This window comes from Gobius niger (genome assembly GCF_951799975.1).
Source record: "Gobius niger genome assembly, chromosome: 17".
Classification (NCBI taxonomy): domain Eukaryota; kingdom Metazoa; phylum Chordata; class Actinopteri; order Gobiiformes; family Gobiidae; genus Gobius; species Gobius niger.
The window spans coordinates 17,759,995-17,782,175 of NC_136868.1; the positions used below are offsets into that span (position 1 = coordinate 17,759,995).

The following is a 22,181-nucleotide window of genomic DNA, read 5'->3' on the forward strand; positions in this document are numbered from 1 at the left end:
GCTCCACATCATGGAGATGGGTCCCCGGGCGACCACTGCCCCTTACAGGTTGCCCCAGCGGCATCGAAGGATGGGTTAAATGCAGAGGACACATATCCCTATGGGGACAATAAAGTATACAAACAAACAGGCAGTTCCTCTAAACAGCTGATCCAAAAATCTGCAAATGATCTGACATTTGCCTATTTAACCATTGAACTCCTTACCCCACACCTTTACTGAGTGCATTTTCTCCAGTTTGGCTTTACCCAAATCTAAAAGCTTCTCGACTGGAGAGCAACAGTGTAATGTCTCATTAGAAAGAAAAATGTTTTGTTTTTTTAATGTGTTGTTGCCGTGGTTTTATTTCCATTTCTGAACCGTTTTTGACTATGAAACGTTTGCATTCATATAGGGACTATACTATGAAATGTTTTTTGTCGCTTTTTGGTTGCTCTTTTGTCACTTTTTTGTTGTGTTATTATTGCTTTTCTCTGGAATGTTTTTGTTACTCATTGGTTGCTGCTTTGCTGTTTTTTTGGCATTGTTTTCTGGCTTTTTTTGACGTGTTTTTTGTTGTGCTTTTTGCCTTTTCATCATCGCTTTCATCGCTATTTTGACACTTTTTTCAAGAAGTTTTTGGATTTGGATAAAGCCAAACTGGGGAAAGTGTGCTCGGTTAAGGCGGGGGTTAAGAGGTTAAAGTGGTGATTATAGATTTGAATGTAACATGTTATTGAATTATTACTCCAGCTTTATGATTTGTCTGGCCATAGAAGTGCCTTGTTCGACATATCATTTAGATAAAGATGTGTCTGGATCAGAAATGTACAAAGTACCGCTCAGTAAAAAACAGTGTGAAACCCGAAGAGGACCCTCCTATCAATGATCAAAACCAGTTACTTGACTGAATATTGGTCCATGTGATTTCTTGTTTTGCAGAGTGCCCCTTAGACTCCCCTGCAGCGGCTGTGTTTTATCAAACAGCTCGTTCCAACAAAGCATAATCTAACCTCAGGAGGCCGCTTAGCTCTCACTCAGGGCCCGACTGCGGTTAACCATCACTCCTTAAACAAATCTTATAATGATGTGCCCTAAGACTCGATAGAGGTGCCGGAATTGGAGTTATGCCACTGTCCCAACTGGACTCATCCACTACTTACTTCGCGTTTTATTTTGTGGTCATTCTTTGCTGTCTTTAGGCCCAAATGTACTTAAACTTGACATCCCACTAGTTCTAAATGTATCATCAAAAGGGAAAAGGTCTTCAAGTGCCTTAAAATCAAGAGACCGTGTCTCCCCTGATTATAAAATGCATAATATTGATTAACACTATATTTTACTGACCACTTTGGTAAATAGGCCTACTTCAATCATCATTTATAAACCATTAACAAAGCATCATTTTGCTCATCATTTGTCATCATTTACTTTTGCCTAGTGCTTAAGCTCTATTTTACTTTCTCAAAAGCCACCAGAAGTCACATAGCAACCGTCCCGGGCCAAGACAAACAGGAACTCCGTGACAGTTCTGTCGTTTTATCAGCCTCTTCTTCACTCTCCCTCTCTGTGATGTCTGACTTCAGCAATGTTTCCACTAAACATTTGAGTCTCCGTCGGGTTTACAGCAGGATTAGAGCTCAAATTGCCGACTCTGTGGCTCATTTACGTCCCAATCCTTGGTCTTCGAAACAACAGTTACATGTGGACATGTCCAGTGATATGATAATGGTATGAAATGAGAACCACATTTTAAGTGTAAAATCCTCTGCAGAGCAGCAGAGGCTCTTTTATGTGTAACGTTTGATGTTATAACATATAAAGACATAAAAGGATGGAAATGGGACATGAGCAAAGACGTGCTGAGCAAAACACTCAAAGACAGCCTGGGAAGGAGCAGAAAATTTGTATAATGTCCTAATACTTTTTATAACCCACAACATTTTCAACTGTCTATGATTCATAGCGAGTGATGAATGTGTTGGCCTAACTACTTCAGCATTTGTGTCCTAGTGATGAATGGGAAAATGTTTCATACGTACAACCTTATTCACATTAACAGCAAAAAAATAAATAAAATGTTTCAGTGGTGATTATCGTAGGTGAGTAGTTAATGTGGGAATAAAAGCATTTTTCTCTCTTCCTCTAATGCAGAAAACGTGTCTTTTACAATCAAACAGAATTCTTGATATATACTACCATTGCACAGACTATTGTGTCTTTATCCTGGCTATCAATCTACATTGGCAAGGAATCGTCCAAGATTCATCCTAATTGTCGTGAGCGTCTAATCTGCAACAGAAAAGAAGTTATTGCTACAAAAGAAGTGTTAACCAGCTATTTGATACAAGGGTTCACTTACTTATTCCACGCTGTTGTGAATGTATCGGGTATTTCTGCCAAATATCTTGATAAACTTGTGAATTAATTTTTCCATTGATGATGACACGTTGTCCAGGCCCCAAGGCAACAAAATCAGGATGAATCTTGGACCATTCCTCTTTACAAAACTGCAGTTCAGTGAGATTCAGGCGGTGTACTTACTTATTCCACGCTCTCCTGTGAATGTTTACATGTTATGGCCAATAAACATATGATCGAATGTAAATGTTTGAGTATTAGTTTAAGCAGACGCTGTTTAATCATTCCTGAGATTTTGATGAAGATCAGTCCACATTTAGTGACCAATTTAGGCAGAAATGTGAGAAATTTCAAACAGTATGCTTACTTTTTCTTGCCACTGTATTGTGCTTGATCTGCTTTTAACTTCACAACTCCTGTTTCGCTGAAGCTCACATGCTAATGTTCTGTGTCTGTTTAACACTGGATCCCAGCCTGTTTGACATATATCAACACAATGGGCACATTGGCAACTGTGTTTATATCCCAGTATTTTTCTGCCCATATGTGTGCGCACTATAGTAGCATAACGCCTGCTCCTCGCTTGTTGACAGCTCCTCTGCTCCTTGTCAAGTGTCAGAGCAACTATATGTGTGAGTGAAGAGTTTAGAGGAATCCTGGCTGGAATACCATTGTTTATACATGCTTCAGTTATTATTATAGAGGCTGTGCTCAAAACCTTCCTCTCGCCACTTTATCAGACATGTGAAAAGGGCCTTTTAGCTATAAATTATACAGTCATCAATCACACCTAATCGCTGTCTGCTGTGTCCGCTCACATTGATAGTTTCCCATCACTATTTCATCCTTCCCGAAATCCGTTTTTTGTTGCTTGAACTTGTGTCTTTGGGTTTCACACTACAGTCCAGCCAAGTGTTACCAAACCACCGGCCAATCTTAAAATAAACAGATCCAAAAACCAAGGACGATGTGAGGAAAGACATCCAGAGACACTAAAAGGCGAAATGATGGAGCATAAGCATAAAATGTCAGGTTGCATTATATCGAAATAATGGTATAAAAATATGCTGGAAAATGTGCATGCCTCGCCTATAGCCTTATGCCTTACTGTTGACCCTATGGAGTAAGTCCAGTATTATTAGACACAGATTGAGGAGCTTTTTTATCTCCGGAGGTCATGTGGTTCTTTTGATGCAGTAGCCAAATCAAGATGTTGGTCCTCTCCTTGTAGCTTCCATCTACACATCTTGGGTTGGACTGAGGAGTGATCTAAAGAAAGCCAGGCGCAGGTCAAGAATTTGATGCTATTAAATATTAATGATTGTGACATGGACTCTCGAAAACACATGGTCTTTTAAGAATGTAAATGTGCAGATACAGTACAAACTTGTGTGGTATTTGGGACACCTGGACAGACACACTCACTTGGCTTCAGCACAGTCACTCACACAAGGCTGAAATGTGCTTGAATATACTATAAGTGCATTAAGTTACGTATATCTTACTGTATAAGAACAAAAATGAGTGAACCCTATCAGAATTCTATCTGATTTCCACATCATCTACTGGAGAATAACTTGGGTGCACCCTGTACAAGACTAAAACAATTTACAATTTTGAGGGACCATCAGAGAGACGACATCGTATAACATCAGAGAGTTAACACTGAATGCAACTAAAACTGAGGGCATTACATTACAACATAACTCTAAAACATTAATATTGCTGTTTGAATAAACTGTTTGCCCTTATTTTCACAGAGGATGAATTCAGAATGGAGCAAGTGAGTCTTGTAGTGTGTCTTGAATGGGCTTGGATCATCTGTGTTAATACGTTATTTTCTTGTTTTGGCTCTAGTGGTCTCCATTGAATGTAGTTATGAATGAATAATAGCCAGAACATTGACAATGACCGCTAACAACACATAAGCTATGGACTTATAGATAATGCATTTCCATAATATTATGATATCAGAGGCTGCTTTTGTTCACGGCCACAGGCTCACCATAGTTGTCCAAATGACATCATTATATCTCCATATATCTTACTCCTTTACCATTGGAATAGGCCCATAGTAAATGTGTTTATCAGCAGGAGGGGCCTCTTCAGTATCCCCCCATCCCACCCCAGCTCTCAGGGGTAAATGGGGCACAGAGAGAGAGAGGGAGAACAGCCGATATGGATAATACCAGAATCATGGGGTGACTTTGGCGCCTCGGTCTTTGATGTGAGAGCATTATGGTTTTCACAAATGCAACACGTAGGTTACACTGAGGATAATCAGGGAGTGGGTGTATATTTGTACAAAAATAAACAAGATCAAAACATGTTGCTTCAGACGGGTCAGCAGAGTCAGGGCCATCTCCATAGATGTATGTTTAGGATGCACAAATGGACAGACAACAAAAGCATTGCATAGTATTACAGTATTACAGCACAAATAAGGAATAAAACCTGCACACTTTTTGTAGTTCTAATTTGCAAAGTGATCAGTTTATTCATGTTTTTTCTTTCTTTTAAGTAAAGAGTAACATTATGACAAGGTTGTTGTTTTGTGGGTGCAGACTTGTACAATAACTTTTCTTTGTTGTTTTAGCGCAAAAAGCAGACTGAAGGGACCTACACTGAATGTATCTGTCTTTTCATCTTTGCCTCTGTTTGACCTTTCCTACACACTTAAGATAAAGAATGAGGGAGTCCACAAAGCATGCATGGACTCGCTAGGGACTGTGAACATTTAGACCATAGCTAAAAGTGTCTGATATATAGCCCATAGCCCATCTATCCCCAAATCACTTTAACCCTCGTATGAACAAATTACTCGGACCACTGTTTGAACAACCTCAGCCTCTTCTTCTATAAGCACATTATCTATGTCTTCAGTCGGAAAAAGGAAACCAAAGCAACATCTCCAGAGACTCCGCAAATATTATTTCACAACATCTTCAAAGGAAGACAGAGGATATTGGATCCTCACAAAGACGTTCAAAGACTGACTGACGTTTATGATGTCCTCCCTCAAATATGGCCGCCTTGAGCTATGAACCACTCCTGCATATCCATCACGTCTTTGTTTGTCCATGCCCCTGGCCTCCGGTGCCTCTCAACCTCGACCCCACTGCGTTTAGTTATTCCATTTCACCACTAGGGGTCCCTGTGTGCGCAACAAACTGCACACAATAAGCAACGGCCCGTGTGAAACGGCGCGTCTCTTTTCATGTGGTGTAAAAAACAGAGGTAATAGATGTGATACAAGCAGCGCTTCTTCCATTACACACGAACTGTAGGCTTTACGCGAAGCTACTGAGGCGTGGAGTTAATGTTGGGGTTTTGTGGATATCTGCTCAATGTCAGATTCACATGAAGACACACAAGGACAAGTGGAGCCATGTCTGCAGGACCACAGTAAATGTTGCAGACTATGGACCATTAGTATAGCTATATGTTTCAGATGGAAAAGTTAAATCTACGTTTTTAATGTGATCACATCAACATACAGATCCCCCTTTCTACCAAACATCAATGTTCAGGGCATTATAAATACATGATATTCTTTAAACTCACTCCTGCTTTGTGTGCGACTGCTGAGTACATTTTTCTGCAGTACTGCTCACAGTACATAAACTTTAAAATCCTCTTTGGTCCCCAGCTATACGTGCACTTGACTCGACTGTAAGAGTTGGAGCCAGTCCAGGAATCTCCCACAGTTAGCTGCTCGTAAGCCCCTCCAGAGCAGCCAAGAATGTGAAAACCTGTTCAAAGAGAGGCTTCGGCGAGGTGTGGCTGCTGCAGGTAGCACAATGCACACAGGTGGATATAGCAAATCTGCACCTGTCTCAAAGTGATGTTTCCATCACACGGAAGTTACAATGTAAGCCTTTTTTTTAATGCCCCGTTTTGCCAGAATACTAAAATATCTATTTGATACTATGGGGAAAAAAAATCAATACCTAAATTGGCATTGGATACAGTGTCTATGCTTTTGTCTTGCATCTCCATAACATCTATTTATGAAACTGTATAGAAAATTAAAAATAATTTTTCATTCTCTCCTTCCGATTAAGTCAGAACAATAAGACTACTACAATACACATGAAAAATCAGCATGTTTTTGGCAACATTCATGTCCATAAAAGTATATATTCCTCCTCAAATTAATACCTAGTTTAGACATAAGTTTAATATTGATTAATGCTGTATCTGAGAATTTTACAACCCCAAATAGTACTGTACTGATTTGAAAAAGAAACACATAGTATCAACTGTAGCTAAAGGACTTGTTTTTTATGGTAATAGCATGCAGATGAATCAGTGCCCAATGTGTCAGGCTTCACATTCATGATTTCATAAAGTTACTAAGGAGCATGAGCCACAGAGAATGAAAACAGTTTGGTCATCACCACATCATAAACAAAGCCTTCCAGATCTGGTTAAATGTTGTCCATGCTGTGTTTGAGGCTATGCCCTCATGAAAATATGGCAGAGTCAAGGGTGAGAGGCCAAAATGCCGTCGTTTTACAACCCAGAACTGTGTAAAGTGATCAAAGACATTCAGCAGGAAAGCCCAGTCAAACACTGGAAGCCAAAACAATGAGTGCATATGAACTGTCAGAGCCTCTAGAGCTGCTGTGTGAGTGAGCGAGCGCGGAGTGCTGAGACGAGGACTACAGAGGAGGGGAGAACATGTCCCAGGACAAAGAGCTGCTTGTCCAGGGTCTCGTCTGCCGCTGGCCTGCGCAGGGAGGGGGCCGGTGCCACTTCTTTGAGGGGTCTCCATGACAAATTTCCCACTACTTGACTCTGTCACACTGTCTGCCACTGGGACAATAACTCTGGTCATGGTTGAGTAGGAGTGTTGACATCGGGCGCATAGTGGCTGTCCCAAGCTGAGTGTGGGTATTCAGATGCTGCAAATCATAACCAACAGGATGCAGCACTTGTAATGTCTTCATTCAGAGCAGTTGTGTTTGTGGGCATTAATCATACAGAATGGGCCCGACACACAGCACTTGAGTCTGACCCTCATATTGGTGGAACGATGTCAGACAGATGAATGTGATCCTTCTGGGGAGGAAGCACATGACAAAATATGAATTATAGTTCATTTACTTCTGTTAAATGACTGTGTTGAAATCCATGTAAAACAGAGACTAACCACATGTACTGAGTGTGCTTTGTTGTAGAGAGTAAAATAAACAACTAAATCTGATGTAATGAATCACAGAGCTGCAGTGCTTTGTTGTGTCTGTGACGCCTTTAAAATTGAAATGACATTTTTGAAAATAAAACCCCGGCAACATTTATTGATTTTAGTAACATTCATTAAAATGCTATTATAATTATGATTACCTTTAACCATTCTCTCTAACTTGAAAATGTTATGCACATCGAGTTGGCATCAAATACAAACTTGAATAAAATGCTCTATTACTCTGCCTCAGCTGAAGTTGCTGGAGCTCACGCGAGCCTGTCATCCCCCTCTGAACCTGCCTAATCTCCGTGTGTGTACTTGGAGTGGGGGCGCGGAGGGAATGCACAAGTTGTCCCACCTCCTTCCAAAGTTGTGGAGCGCACGGCTCTACCTCTCACAAGAGTTTGTTCTGGTGTAGCGCGAGCACCGTGTGTGAGGAAAGACTCGGGAAAGTTCGACTCAAGCAAAGTTTGCCGGGACATGGCGACTGGTCGGCATGGTCCTCCAGCGGAGAGGCGCAAGTGAGGCCACCACGAAAAGTTAACAGCAGGACAGTGCAGTGTCCATAAAGCCTACGGGGGTGGTAGGGCAAGAGCGCACTGTCACGTTGTGGCCATGATGTGCGCGCGGACCTTGTGCTGGCTCGTCCTCAGCGCGGTCCTGAGTCCAGGGGCACCATGGGGCGCAAAGCGACCAGACAGACCGAGGCAGTGCGATCTTCCAAAGTCGGTGAGTCTAAAACACCAATATTTTAAACTTATAAACACAGAGATTGCACTTCATTTCTAGCAAAGGTTAACTGACAATGTAAAAATATAGAAATAGCTAATTGTGTGACGGCAGGCACAGGGACAGCCCAAAAGACTGGAAATGTTAATGGCCCATTTCCTGAGAATGGAACATGAACAACAATTATGTTGCTTCAGTGCAAAGAAAATAAATGAATGAATAAAAACATAAAAATAATAGTATAATTAAAAAAATATTATATATCACCCTTGCACAGAATAGGCCAATATAGAGAAGCGCAAGGATCAGCTGTAAATCACAAGTCTTCTTTATTAGTGTTAATATGTAAATGTTGCCTCTTTGTATCGTCAAAGGTCAATGAGGAATCACGCTCGTGGGCTTTTTTACCCCATAAAATTAAAAGCTCCAGTAGCTACATAGTTGAGAGGCGTACATCTATTCCTCAAAAGATCGCAGTGTCTCACTTTTGTCCACAGTGTTTGCATAATAATGGACATTCCGTGTAGAAAAAACAAAAAACAAACAAACACCAATGTAGTTGTAAAACAGTATCCTAAAATTGTTGCAGTTTTGTTCAAAGGCTATGACGGTTTTATTTGCATTCATTTGCCTTGTAAAATCCACTGCCAGGAGTAATGCCCTGAGTACATTCGGATAAGGCCCACAGACAGATTTTGGCAGGCGTATTTAGACTTTTATATGACAAAGACAGTTCTGGCAGTGTGCAGATATCATTGGAAGACAGACAACTGCAGGAGATCATGATTAGACCTAAGACTGAAACATTTACTTAAAATAACTTTATTTTGCCATAATGTGTTTCATCCCTCAAATGGCTGATTAGACCATGCCTCCGAGGCCAGAACTTTGATATTGTTTATGAAAACTAATTCCTTCATCATATTTGGAGGACGTTTGTATCTAAGACATGGCATTTTGATTTAGCTTTAAAATAGAAACACATTTCAAGCACACACTGTTTGATACTTCTTGGATTGCTGTGATTATTTCATTTCCATTGTGACATTGTTCTCTATAGACAACCACAAAAGACTTCCTGAATTGAAAGTAGTTTGCATTAAACCGGCTCTAAGCATCCGTCTGTCTGAGGCACGGGAGTGACTGGTGCAAGATTTTTAACAACAACAGTATCACAGAGAGGTCAGCAGTTTTTATGAGCTTCAGCGCGGTATATTTACGCTTTAGCCTTCAACGATCTGCTTCCCAGGTCTGATGAGGCTTTGGCAACCAAGGTATGGCTCTCAACAATACACCAGGGTATGTTTACGACTCCAGAAGCCGCCCCATAAAGTCTTTCCATTGGCGATATACTTCATACTAACTCGCTGTCATGGGAACATCAGTCTATGTATAACTTACTGTTTATAAGGCAACAGAAGATGTATGTGCCAATATTTTCTTGCTTTTGGAAATCCCTTATATACAGTAAATGATTAATGTATTACATTTTTTTATTTTCTTTATGCATCCATTTTGGGGTGACTCCATATAGTAAAAATGTTTTAGGGTACAAGAACAGTATTGGACCAACGTAGGATTTGAAGTGAAACATTTTGGCTTTGTACATATTAAGGATTTTAATCTTCTGGTACACACCAATAAGAGACACTCTCACAGCTGCATACAAGAGATTTCTATAGTTAGACTGAAAACTTTCGTAGGATTTTTATTTTTTGTGCTTTTGCGTCTGTGAACATTTTCATGAACTCACTGACTAGGACTGTGCAGTTAATCGAAATTCGATTACAATTTCAAAATTAGCATAATTGAAAATAATCTTTTTTCTTTTTTTTGTTTTTTAAGGCAATCGTTTGAATAATCGTGATTTCAATTATGACAAAAATAATCGTGATTATGAGCAGCCCTCCCATCGACTTTTCAGATCCCCATGCAGGCTGTAGGTTGCCAGATCCTATGGCTAAATTAAGTAGGCATTAAATCTAAGTATGCCGGGGAAGGCAACTGAGCGTATCTTTATTTTTACAGCGATCTTTTAAAACTGTAGGTGTGCATGCTATACTGCATATCCAACCTTTAAAGCACCAAGAACTTCAAATCAGAATCAAAAGCCATACTTTCTAACAACTGTACTTACAGTTTTGTCTAATTGTTCTTTTCCAGCAAAGCGAAATGAACTCCTTCTTGTGGACGATAAATAGAGCACCTCCGCAGCCCCCTTCTTACCTGTTCGGTACCATCCACGTTCCCTACACTCGGGTTTGGGACTTCATACCGGACAACTCCAAGCGGGCCTTCTATAAAAGCTCGAACGTCTTCTTCGAGCTGGACCTAACTGACCCCCTGACTATCTCCAAACTCACCAGCTGCCAACTCCTGCCCCACGGAGAGAACCTGCAGAAACTTCTACCTCGAGATTTGTACCGCCGCCTCAAGCGCCACCTGGAATACGTCAAGCATATGATGCCGCACTGGATGACGGCGGACCAGCGCGGGCGCGGGCTGTACGCGGATTATCTTTTCAATGCGATAGCGGGAAACTGGGAGAGGAAGCGGCCCGTGTGGGTGATGCTCATGGTGAACTCGCTGACCGAATGGGACGTGAGGTCGAGGGGGACGCCCGTGCTGGACCTGTTTTTGGCACAGGAGTCCGAGAGGATGGGCAAGACGACTGGCGCGGTGGAGAGAGTGGAGGAGCAATGTCATCCACTGAATGGACTCAACTTCTCTCAGGTAGGATTGCGCATGTTTCTATGGGTTAATACACAAAACGTTTACTAGGCCTGTCACGATAACAAATTTGAAGTTCGATATATTGAGGCAGGAAAGTATCGCGGTAAACGATTATATTGACTCTAACGATACTAGATACTTTCAACTCTCAGGCATAAAAATTACAAAAAAACCTTTGTTCTAAAAGTGCATGATCATATAAAAATGAAATATAACGTAACTCAATTTGCTTCAGTTAGAAATCAAAGCTTTACAAAGAAAAAACAAGGGGGAAATGCTAATCAATGTACAGACGATAAATATTGAGCCCAAAAATGTATCGTTTATCTGTTATTTATTGAACGATATGTCGATATAGTAATTATCTTGACAGACCTAGCATTTACACCTGCACTTTACTTTACTCAGGGGAATCAGGTAATCAGGGGACTCAGATTACGTAAATGTACCAAATAATGAGGTATTGAAATTAAAAAGAAAGAAGGAAAAAATTCTACTTTGGCATTGCACATCTGAAGGGAGATATCATTTGACATTGAACTCCTCTCCACATGTGTTCAAGCTGCTCCACGCTCTAAGAACAAGAGTGTGAGTGAAAATATGGGTAGAAAAAGTGACATTAACCTCTTAACTTTAGAGCGTCATTTCTCCAGTTCGGCTTTACCCAAATCTAAAAGCTTCTTACAGCCAACAGGCCAGTGTAACTAGTGACTGCTGGATCTGTCAGCCGGCCTGATTTGTAAAGAGAAATATGTACTCACACGCTGCCTGCTTCATTCGTTCAGCAGTGCATTGATTTTCCGGGTGAGCTACACCACCGACTGTCTATCTGTCTGTCTGACGCTATCAATTTGGTGTGCTGACTAAATGTGGGCTGGTCCAAATACCGTTAGGCCCAGGATGAAACACGCCACTGGCTTTACTATTAAGCCCATGTTCATTAAGATTTCATCAAGATATAGACAGTGCCTTTGCGGGAATCCACTCTGAATACTAGTAATAAGCTTTTTCTTTCTTTTCGTCTTTTGAAATTTGAGTACTCTTGCATTGTTGAATCTTTCTTCTCCAACAACCTTTTATTCAGCAAAGAGAAAACAGGACCAATACACATCAAAAGCAATACCTCCATATAGTATTTGATATAAGCTCTACATGTGTGCTGCCAACAGAGCTGGTCTAAATGTGACTATATAGACTGACCTCTGTGCTCCCAATATTTCTGTGTAAAGTACTTCTCCAGAAAAGCAGTTTCAACTTTATCAAAATAGGGAAAAAATGGCTCCCACAGTGTGCACCAAGAGTGATTTTGGTGTTACAGTTGCAGAATGTGGGAGAAGTCAATATAAAGGGAAGAAAAGTGATTAAAACCTGTCTAGTGGAGACAGTTTTATGGTTACAGATGTCTCTCCACCTCACAAGACAAACAGGCCCACAGCTGAATCTGCCCTGAGTGTGTCTGTGTGAGCGATGTATGCACAGAATGGATTAGAGGAGGTGAGAAAACCACACAGGGATTCCTACATTAATACACAGTGGATATGAGCTTACCGTAACTAGAAACTTATGGGTATGAAGAATATGTGGAATGAAATGTGGGGAATGGATCTCTCAAAAATTGGATAAAAGTTTAGGTGGACTTTAAAGGAATGAGTCTATAAAAATAATCTTTGTCGGTGTTAGAGGATTTTTATACTGTGTGAGTCTCAAACATAAAATACATAGAAACATAATTACATTTAACACCCTCAAATCTTTCTGTTGTGTGAAGATTTTTATAATCAAGGCTTTAAGATAATCTAACTATTTTATGATTACATTTCAAAGTGTACATTACTATATGACATGTGGTGAATTTGACATTAAAGCTGACTTTAACGTTGAGTTCACTTGCAGCCAAGTCAAAATCTGTACACGTGTTGCCTAAGTACAGTCACTTCAGAGTAATGTGTAATATGAATTCATATTCTTTACCCTTCTAAATCCACTTATTCAGTACAAACCACTAACAATATTAAAATTACAGCTTGCGTAAGAAGATGGCCCCAATGCTAGCTACTACATTTGATTGCTGGCTGTATGTTGCGTTTTTTTGCTCATTAATTGTTTGTGAGAGTAAATACTATGCTGACAGAAAAGACAAAGGGAGAGAGAGATATTGTACAGCCATTTACACAATGAAGATTTTTTTTTTCAATCAAACTTGGCAAATACAATTTAAGTGGTGCTAGCCCACAGTTAGCTTTATCCGTTAGCCTGTTAGCTTCTTCGGGATTCCATATTTTTTATTATTATTTTTTTATTGGTTTATTTGGTCGGAACAGTGCATGTTGATGAACATACATGAGTCTCATGCATGTAAACACGCCTCACCGGATTGTAGCCTTGGGCTAATTTTCATCCGTTGTCCCCCAGGCGCACTCTCAAACACACTCTCATTCATCCTGGCCTGCTAAATAGCAAGTGCGAGCTGGGTTGTAACACACAGCAATTTTGTGGACATGTTGCACCTAATTTAACCATTGGAAATTCGTCAGCACAGGATAAGGGCCCCAAATCTAATATGTAAACGTGGGAGTGCTGCTTGTGTGAAAAAATGCGCAAATGACCCTACTGCTTATCTACTTGCTACTCGTTTTGCTCATGAGCAAACACTTAATCTACTTTTAAAAGATCATGCTAAACGTAGATCTCATTAGACATACTTCATGTTGCATTGGACACCATACTGGTAATATTGCATCTATGTCCCATACATGCACATTACTGATTCGGTGCAACCAAATCTGCAGGACTCAGCCTCCATGTGACAGTGCAGAGGTCTGCGGGGCTAATTTGAGATGCAGGAGGCTCCCAGGCTCTCCTCTTTCATCAGCTCCTCCTAACTACTCTGTCAAAATCACACTGTACATGCCTCGCTGCTTTACTGCAACTAGAAATAATCCTGGCAACGGCAAAAGGTCTTTCCAGTAATGAAGAGGACAAGCCGCTGACATTAGCACAGCTTTGCAATTTGTTTAAGCGCCATGTCCAGCAGCCATGTTGTTTTTCTGTCATGGAATAATTGTTTGTGATACGATACTGATCTAGGGATACCAGCAGAAGTTTAATTTTAATCGTGCATAATATACTACCATAATATACCATAATATACCAGCCATATGTTTGTTTTGCCAATACGTTTTAGTTGTTCAGTTTCATGTTTGTCATTATGCAGAGAGAAACCAATGTTATTTAAGTTGACCGACAGTTATGTAGACTGAACACTGAAGGCATGTTTGCCCAACTCATACAATGGTCTGAAGAAGAAGAAGACAGAAAAAGTTTTGGCAAATTCCCATCAGTCGTCCTTATTCACACTCTTCATTCACACTCTCAAAACACACATTTATTCACTATAGTCTCCAGTGTTGTGGGCAAGTAGGCGACGCCTTTCCCAAGGATTTAAAATGTTGCAGCAAGGAATTAACAACAAACAAGTGAAGTTACATGAAATATACTATATAATTCCAGGCACAATGACTGGATTTGGGACGTTTAACTGTGTGACAGGATCAAAGGATCACTGTGTTTGTATTTCTAAATGCTTCATAAACAACAACAATTGTGTCCTTGAGCAAGACACTTCACCCCCCTTGCCTCCAGTGTCTGCGTACACTAGTGTATGAATCAGTGTGCGAATGGTTGAGTGGTTCATTGATGTAAAGCGCTTTGAGTGCCTAATGGAGGTGGAAGTGGACGTTTACCTTTTTATATCACTTTTTACCATAGAAATCTGCCAGAACTACAGTATATAAATTTCACTTCACACTGGACCATGAGCTCTCTTCCTCAGTCTTTCCAGAGCTGAGCTGAAATTGACATGGAAGTCATTATTCTCAATTATAATAATCTGTGATTTAATCTGAACACAGTAGATGATTGGACAGCTCTGTGCTCGACTGCTATAGTGATGAGGTCAGGAGGATGTTAGACAAAGAGAGTGTGTAGGTGGGAGCATGAAGAAAGGAAACTGCAGAGGAAGGAAGATTTAGGCTGAATTGGGAATCGGTAGATCAAGCAGAGAGGTGAGGCTTTAGTACACATCATCTCACAGTTAAAGCTAATTCAAAACATGAAAATTCATGAAACGAAAGCTGGGAAAGTCCAATCAGCCCACATGTTTAGTTGTTCCCTATAAAAGTTGTTGCTTACAATATCCTGTAACCTCACCACTCTCTCGTCCTAGAGCCAAATGGAAATGAGAAAGCCAGTGATTCATCATTTGTCACATCAGAAGTTTTAAATAGGTCCCTGTGGTGCAAATGCAATAGAGTTTGAACCCAAACATTGGATTGTCCAGAGTGCAAGGGGTACAGGTTAGACGTCGCCTCAGGGACTGTGACCCCAGAGGAAGTGGCTTTTTGGACAAGGTATAGCCAATAAATCATTGCAACAGCAGTGGACCCGAGCCATGAAAGTGCTGCACATTCATTAAAAACACATTGTAATGATATGCAATATCAGAGCATAACAACAGGTGTTTAATCTGTGTTACACTGGACATTATTTGTTGGACTGTGGCAACAAGAAACAACAAAAAGGAGCACAAGATTAAAACAGATGAAGGTTCAATTTGGTCTAGTTACAAGATTAGGGTGTTTTGGATTTAGACTGATATATCGGTGCCAATATTAGTTTTTTTTTTTTCAATATCTCCAAAACCGTTAAAAAGGCCGATGTCTCAGGAATCGTAAGTGATAATCGTAAGTGACTTCCCGTCTTTTGCACCGGAAAGAGTTCAGTCAGAGCTTTAAAACAAGCCCTCCCACAACTTCAGGGGAGCAGAGAAACAGTGCGGTGAAAATCAGTCACAAGTTTGTGCACTTTTAAAAATATATTTTATGTTGTAGACTTTTGCATATAATTTCAGAATCATAAGAGACCGACCCTTTTATGCTTTGGAATCTACTGATTATTGTCTTTCAAACAGCTCCCTCTGAAGAACCTACTAAACATGAATATACAGCGCCCCCTGCTGTCACAGTTCAACATGTTTAGAAGCTTCATGCACAGGATTCTAGATGAGACATTTAAAAAAAATATGGCCAAAAATATCAGCGGTGCATACCCGCATCAGCTTTAGAAAAACCCACATTGGTCCACCTCTAATAGATATATTTCTATATTTGTGTGATTGAAACCTTCACTATCATTATGAATGTTTAACAATAGGCTATTTGAGAGCGAAAAAAAAAAAATGACAAAAAAAAATCGGTCAATATATCGGCTATCGGCCATGCCAACCGCTTCGTACCGGCATCGGTATCAGACCCCAAAAATCCACATTGGTTGAGCCCTAATTTGGAGCCGTTGGCACAGATGTGTGCAGTCGTGCTTCTACACCAGAGGAAACTGTCGCTACATACAGTACGTATCTGTAAATCTCTGACACTTTAAGAAGTGCTTTGTGTGACTTGTGTCTTGTGAAAAGCACCATACAGTTAACCCGCCATTCCAAACATTTTAGTTTTATCTTACAGAATGAGACAATTTTTGGTGAATGTAATTTTTTGGCAATCCTTGACAATATTTTCGCAGCTTGATTCAGACATTTTCAAAAGTCAGTTATGGCTTCATCCAGAGCTGCACATAAGTTTAAAGAGTTCGGTCTCATAGAGCCTCAAACATCAGTGTTCTCTTGTCGGAGGAAGGTGTGCCTTAATTCTCACACAACCATCAACAAAGAAGTCGAGGTGTTGTTTTATTTTCCAGTTATTTCGGTCAATAGAAGTTAACTGCCAGACAAATGAGCCAAATGAGTCTTTCAACTACAAGTGGGAATTGCTAATGGAAGCTCAAGGCTCATGGGATGTAATCATTCAACACAAGATATAAATAAAAGTAAACCTGGAATTTAGTTTATAAAACAACCCTTTGTATTTGCAGAGATAAGCTTTTTTGTTTTCATATTAGTTTAATTTAGCAAACAGAGACTGATGTGTATCATTGGAGCGGAAACCAAAAGAAAAAACTGGGAAAATGCTTTGCAAATAAACACACATGTTTATTCTGCTTGGGTGCTACGCGGTCTGAACCACTGGGCCATGTCACAGAGAAATGACGTCATTATGATGGCGCCTGTCTCCTGGGCAGGGGTCAAAGTGCTCGACGGGAAGTGGCAGTGCTGCTGTGGAGCAGCAGAGCCATTCGGAGTCTGCCAGTCTGGGTCAGTCTGGGCACTACTGACCAGACCTGACCTGTGGCCCTGCACTGACTCCCATGACATTGTGAACATACCGTTGTCAGTCGAGAGTGATTTATTCATTTAAAAGCCACATCCACCCTTTCAAAAGTGACAGAATCACATGATGTGCAATGGATATTTATATATGGCATATAGAGCCAAATACATTAAATCTGTTTTGTGTTACTGGTATATAGTGAATTAAAAGATAGCTGATTAATGGCTTTTATTTAAATGTGCCAGCAGCTTGTCCTGAACCTGGAAATGGTTTATATTTGGTATTGTAAATCCACTGGTCAGAGGAAAGTACATGATGCTATTATAATTTACATTGTTTTTAGTTTATATTCTAATTATAACCACCATAGCCAAATAGTCAATATAAAACATAAATGTTTGAATTCATAGTTTTCTAGGTTTACTTGCACGGCACACGGGCAACATATAAGTCGTCGCAGTCTTGCACATATTGTGGTTGAAGTGACTCAATCTCTGTTTACCAAGTCTAAATTTACTTCTAAAATTGTATAATGAACAGTCTATGATGACATTGCATTAAAGTTGTCCAAAAAGTGCATTAAAATATTAAAATACATAGCACTAGGGCGCTGCTGCATTGCCAGTGGTTAAACAGAGCATTTTGGCCAATCAGATTTGCCAAATTCTCAATTTAGACCCCTGTAATCTTCAGTCTTCATACTTTACAGAATATTGAATGTCATGTTTGTGTTATACATTATGTTGAAAACGGCACAAGATTTGAATCAGTAATTTGTTTTTTTCTCTTTACACATCCAGAACTTGCTTGATGTGCGTTTACAGTGCACATTTAATGTAATAACGTGGGCCTGCAGCACTAAATTCCTCAAAGACTGGGCAGCGTTTGGGAAGAGTGATAGCATAAATTAAATCACTGTAGACTCTCAATTGTATCAAATCTCGCTAAATAATTCTGTGTGTTTCTTGGCTTGTCCACCCAAACAGCACATTTTTAGTGCTGGAATTAGGTAACACCTAACCTTAACCATAGTCAAATATTTACATACCATTTTAGATTTGAAGCAGTGTGTTGGCCACTGTGATGGGCTGTTGACTGAAAAAACGATCTTACTCTCTTTCTGTTTTCTGGCATTTGCAAAGCGAGCTCTGCCCACTTCACTCTCGCCTAGAGTTTTACACTGTAATTTGTATTGTCTTATAAAGAAGAAGAGATCTCGGGTCAAACGGTTTTCTTTGTGGTCTTTATACTTTTGGAAGAGAAGACTATTGAAGTCTGCACAGTCAAATGCCAAGGCCGTATGCCATAGATGAGACTATGAAGCAATGGAACAATGTGGTTGTGTGAGTCTAATCAAAGAATATTTTGTTCAATGAAACCAATCATCTGCCGACAAGCAGCAGTGAGTTGCAGAAAACATTGGCAAAAGCAATAAGTTTTAAAGAACGTCCTTCATGAAGTTATGATCTTTCTACAGTATCCACAAATACAGGCAAATAAAGTGGCTGGTTTAGTGAAAACATGGTAGTGGAGATGATACTTATGATTTGTTTTTGTTGACTTGTTTGTCATGTTGTTGTTTTTTTCTGCCTTTCACACATGTCGGAAGCAGTGGGCGACCGCTGTGTAGAGCCTAAGGGCTCATCTCCAGATCTTGAGCCAGAATCCTGGTCTATACTTACATTTAAAGGAACAGGCCACTGTTTTTACATACTGTGATATGTTCTTAGCTTAGGTTAGATGAGTTGATGCATAACTGTCTGGTTTTTGGCCGTGCACTCAGTCACGCAAATAGATGAAAGACGTTAGCATTTAGCCTCTCCCAGCATATTCCTATAGCTCCAAACTGGGGTGAAGTTAGAAGCGACCAAGCTCTTCCACGTTTTCCCAATTTAAATACAGTTATGTGAAACGTTACACGATCCAAGTATAGTTGCACAAAATTAAACATTTTCTAAGTGGATAAAAAGGGGAACTATATTGTAAGGGGAAGTGCTCCTAAGGTGTTAGTACGCCTCACAATATAGTACCCCTTTTTATCTGCTTAGAAAATCGACATGGTTAATTTTGTGTAACTAGACTTGGATCGTGTGACTTTTCATGTAACTGTATTGAAATAGGGAAAACTGGGAAGAGCTTGGTAGCTTCCCCACTTTGTAGCTATAGGAATATGCTGGGAGAGGCTAAATGCTAACAACGTCTTTGGTCTTTATGTGTGACTGAGCGCACGCACAAAGACCAGACAGTTACGCATCAACTCGAACATATCTCACTACGGAAAAGCATGTTCCTGTGCATGGATTTTGTTTACATGACCATTGCACAGGATTGAGTTGTCTTTCATTAATTAACTTTTTGTAGCAATACAGCACTCGACCACTAGAGGAGTTGGCAGCAGGCCTGAGCAGCAGTGCACCCTGTCCCCTCCAGCTCTCGCTATTCATTACTGGCACACGCGCATAAACACTGAGTGGAAAACGGAGGGGGTGGAGCAGATTACCTTTTAAGTGAGCTGGCGACCGTGGATTCTCTGTTTAAGCATGACATCCGAGGGTGTTTCACATCTGAGCTGTAATTACCTGAGCAAATATGTGGAAAAGTGCGCAGTAACTCGTATCAGGCCGATCAGCAGCAGACGGCAGGCCCACTGTTTCTCTAATCACTTAATAGGCCCCTTAATGACCCAACGGCCCACTGCCATCCAGAAGCACTTACACAATTATGGCTGGCCAGAGCACAGCGGAGTGGGTGGACACTGTTTGACAGGAACACTGGCCTATGCAACTTCATTCTGTTGATCTACTGTACATGGCTTAAGTATTACATTAAAAACCTGTGATAAAAAGGCTGTACTAACCCTAACCCCTGACCCCAATTTGAACATACAAACGGATGGGTGAAAATAGTCCGCTGTTTTACTGCAAATACACCATTAATTTAAAAGCTAAATATTTCCAGATGCCTTAACGAAATGCACATCCCATACCTGTGATAATGACTCCAGCACATTGTCAGGGAGGTACAAGTGTGGCAGGTCCGAGTGCTCTTCCATATTTTATGCTCCGATTTGTGCCAAAACCCTCTCTCCAATCCCTCGCCCACAGTCTCCCTTCGGTGCCGAAAATGAGCATTCCTTCCCATTTTTAAACTTTCACATCACATTTTGTTACATCCTCACTGCAGACTGCACCGACTGTGTAATTATTTTGTCATTTTTTACCATGGAAATTGCAGTAAAATAAATGGTGATTGAGCGCTCCTCGAGGCAGGTATTCCTAAAGATACACACACACACGCGCGTTGTATTTGCTCATCACAACAAAAGGAAAAAGGCAGTATATCATGCATAACTAGTGGTTGTTTTGGATGGGGTGGGTAGGTTTTTCCAGTAAGGTTAATCTGGGGTTGTCTGGGCCCAGGGCTGATTGATCACAGACAGAAATGCCCCGGAGAGCTTTTCAGCCCCACTGGAATGTTGTTGTCTTTTGGGACAATGTTGTTTAATAACCTCAGTTTGACCAGGTTAGGCCCACTTAAACCCAGGGTCATGTGTGCTCCTCTGCAGTCGGGACAGAGGCAGTAACAAAATCAAAGAGTGTAACAACCTTTGGGGATTAGTGAAAACTTTAATCCATCTTGTGGTTCGTTTTTCTTTGACCAATCTTTTTTTTTTTTTTTTTACCCTCAACCGGACACAGACTATTCGTTTTTAAATAAAGGGGAGTGGATAAATCACTGCAGCCCATCTTCAATACCACAAAAGTGAAGTAAAGGTGATTTTTCCACATGCAGAAGCAGGGACCAAGTACTTGTGCTTTAGGCAGACTAGAGACATCCAACTACACTGTCATGTGTCACTGTTATAGGCCTGGATCTCCAGGAGTGCAAAAGGGTGCATTGCAACTTCATTTTGAAATGTTTGCACCTCAGTTTTAATGGTATCACAATGTATTTTAATGGCGTGAAACTCTATTTGCACCCTTGTGAAACTCGAATACACTCTCAGTCAGTTTGTTCTGGAGCCAGCGCCGGGTTAGCTGGACTGCCATAGGAACGGGTGGTGGGATGAATTTGATGAATTGGTGGTCTGCCAATTTGGAAAGACCGTGTCTTAATTCACAGACACAACCAAGCAGATGGTCGTCTACTTTTTCTGACCCACTCGTCTTTTTGGTGAACCTCCATCATGCTTTAAGCTTGAAGCTTTAAACGCTACTAGTTGCATGAATCATTCTACATTCTTTAGTTGTAGTCTTGAATCAAAGTTCTAAGGAAGTGTAGTGACATTAATCTTTTGCCTTATTGCCCACTACTATATGTGCCAAAAATACAAAATAGCTTGCCAGCTAGTTAGAATTTGTAATTTTCATTGTTGTTGTTGTTGAATAGATTGGATCTATGTCTACAATCGGATGCAACTGATTTTTCTGTATGTAATTTTTTGCCCGATCTCTGGATTTACTACAAGATTTAATGAGAGGTAGATACAAATATATTTTGAAAATTTAGTATATGGATTTACAGGAAAGCATTGTACCTTTCTTTGCAGAACTCGAGGTAATTAACTCTCTCAGTAGGTGACATCAGCCTCAACTTGAACACAGCAGTCGTAAAGCAGTGTGTGTGTGTCATGTGCACGTATCTAAGCATGTGTGTGCGCTTGTGAAGCTGGCTTGACAGGGATTAGGGCAGCATTAGTGGAGGCCTCTCTCTGAACCCGGTTTTAATGTGACCCACCCTGTGCGCCCTCACCCCTTGTCTCGCTCCAGCCCAGTGTTTAAAGTCTTAAAAAGCACAACTCCGCGGAACATTTCTCTTATACAACACATTCTCCTTTCATACGTCAGATTCCTGCTGCATTTTTCTGAACAGATCCCCAGACAATACTCTTGTGAGAGTTAGTGAATCTGTTTTTTTCATGATTTCATATGAAGGTATACTTTCCCCAAAACTGGCTCACATCTGAC

General features: G+C 40.5%; 1 protein-coding gene across 1 annotated transcript in view; it reads left to right on the plus strand.

Annotated features, from left to right (window-relative positions):
* Positions 1-7,946: 7,946 nt before the first annotated feature.
* Positions 7,947-22,181, plus strand: part of trabd2b (TraB domain containing 2B) — a 56,342-nt gene continuing 42,107 nt past the window's right edge. Inside the window, exons 1-2 of the mRNA XM_079574589.1 lie at positions 7,947-8,260; positions 10,424-10,993. Coding sequence (XP_079430715.1) covers positions 8,147-8,260; positions 10,424-10,993 — 684 coding nt within the window. The 5' untranslated portion in view covers positions 7,947-8,146. The remainder of the gene's footprint in view (positions 8,261-10,423; positions 10,994-22,181) is intronic.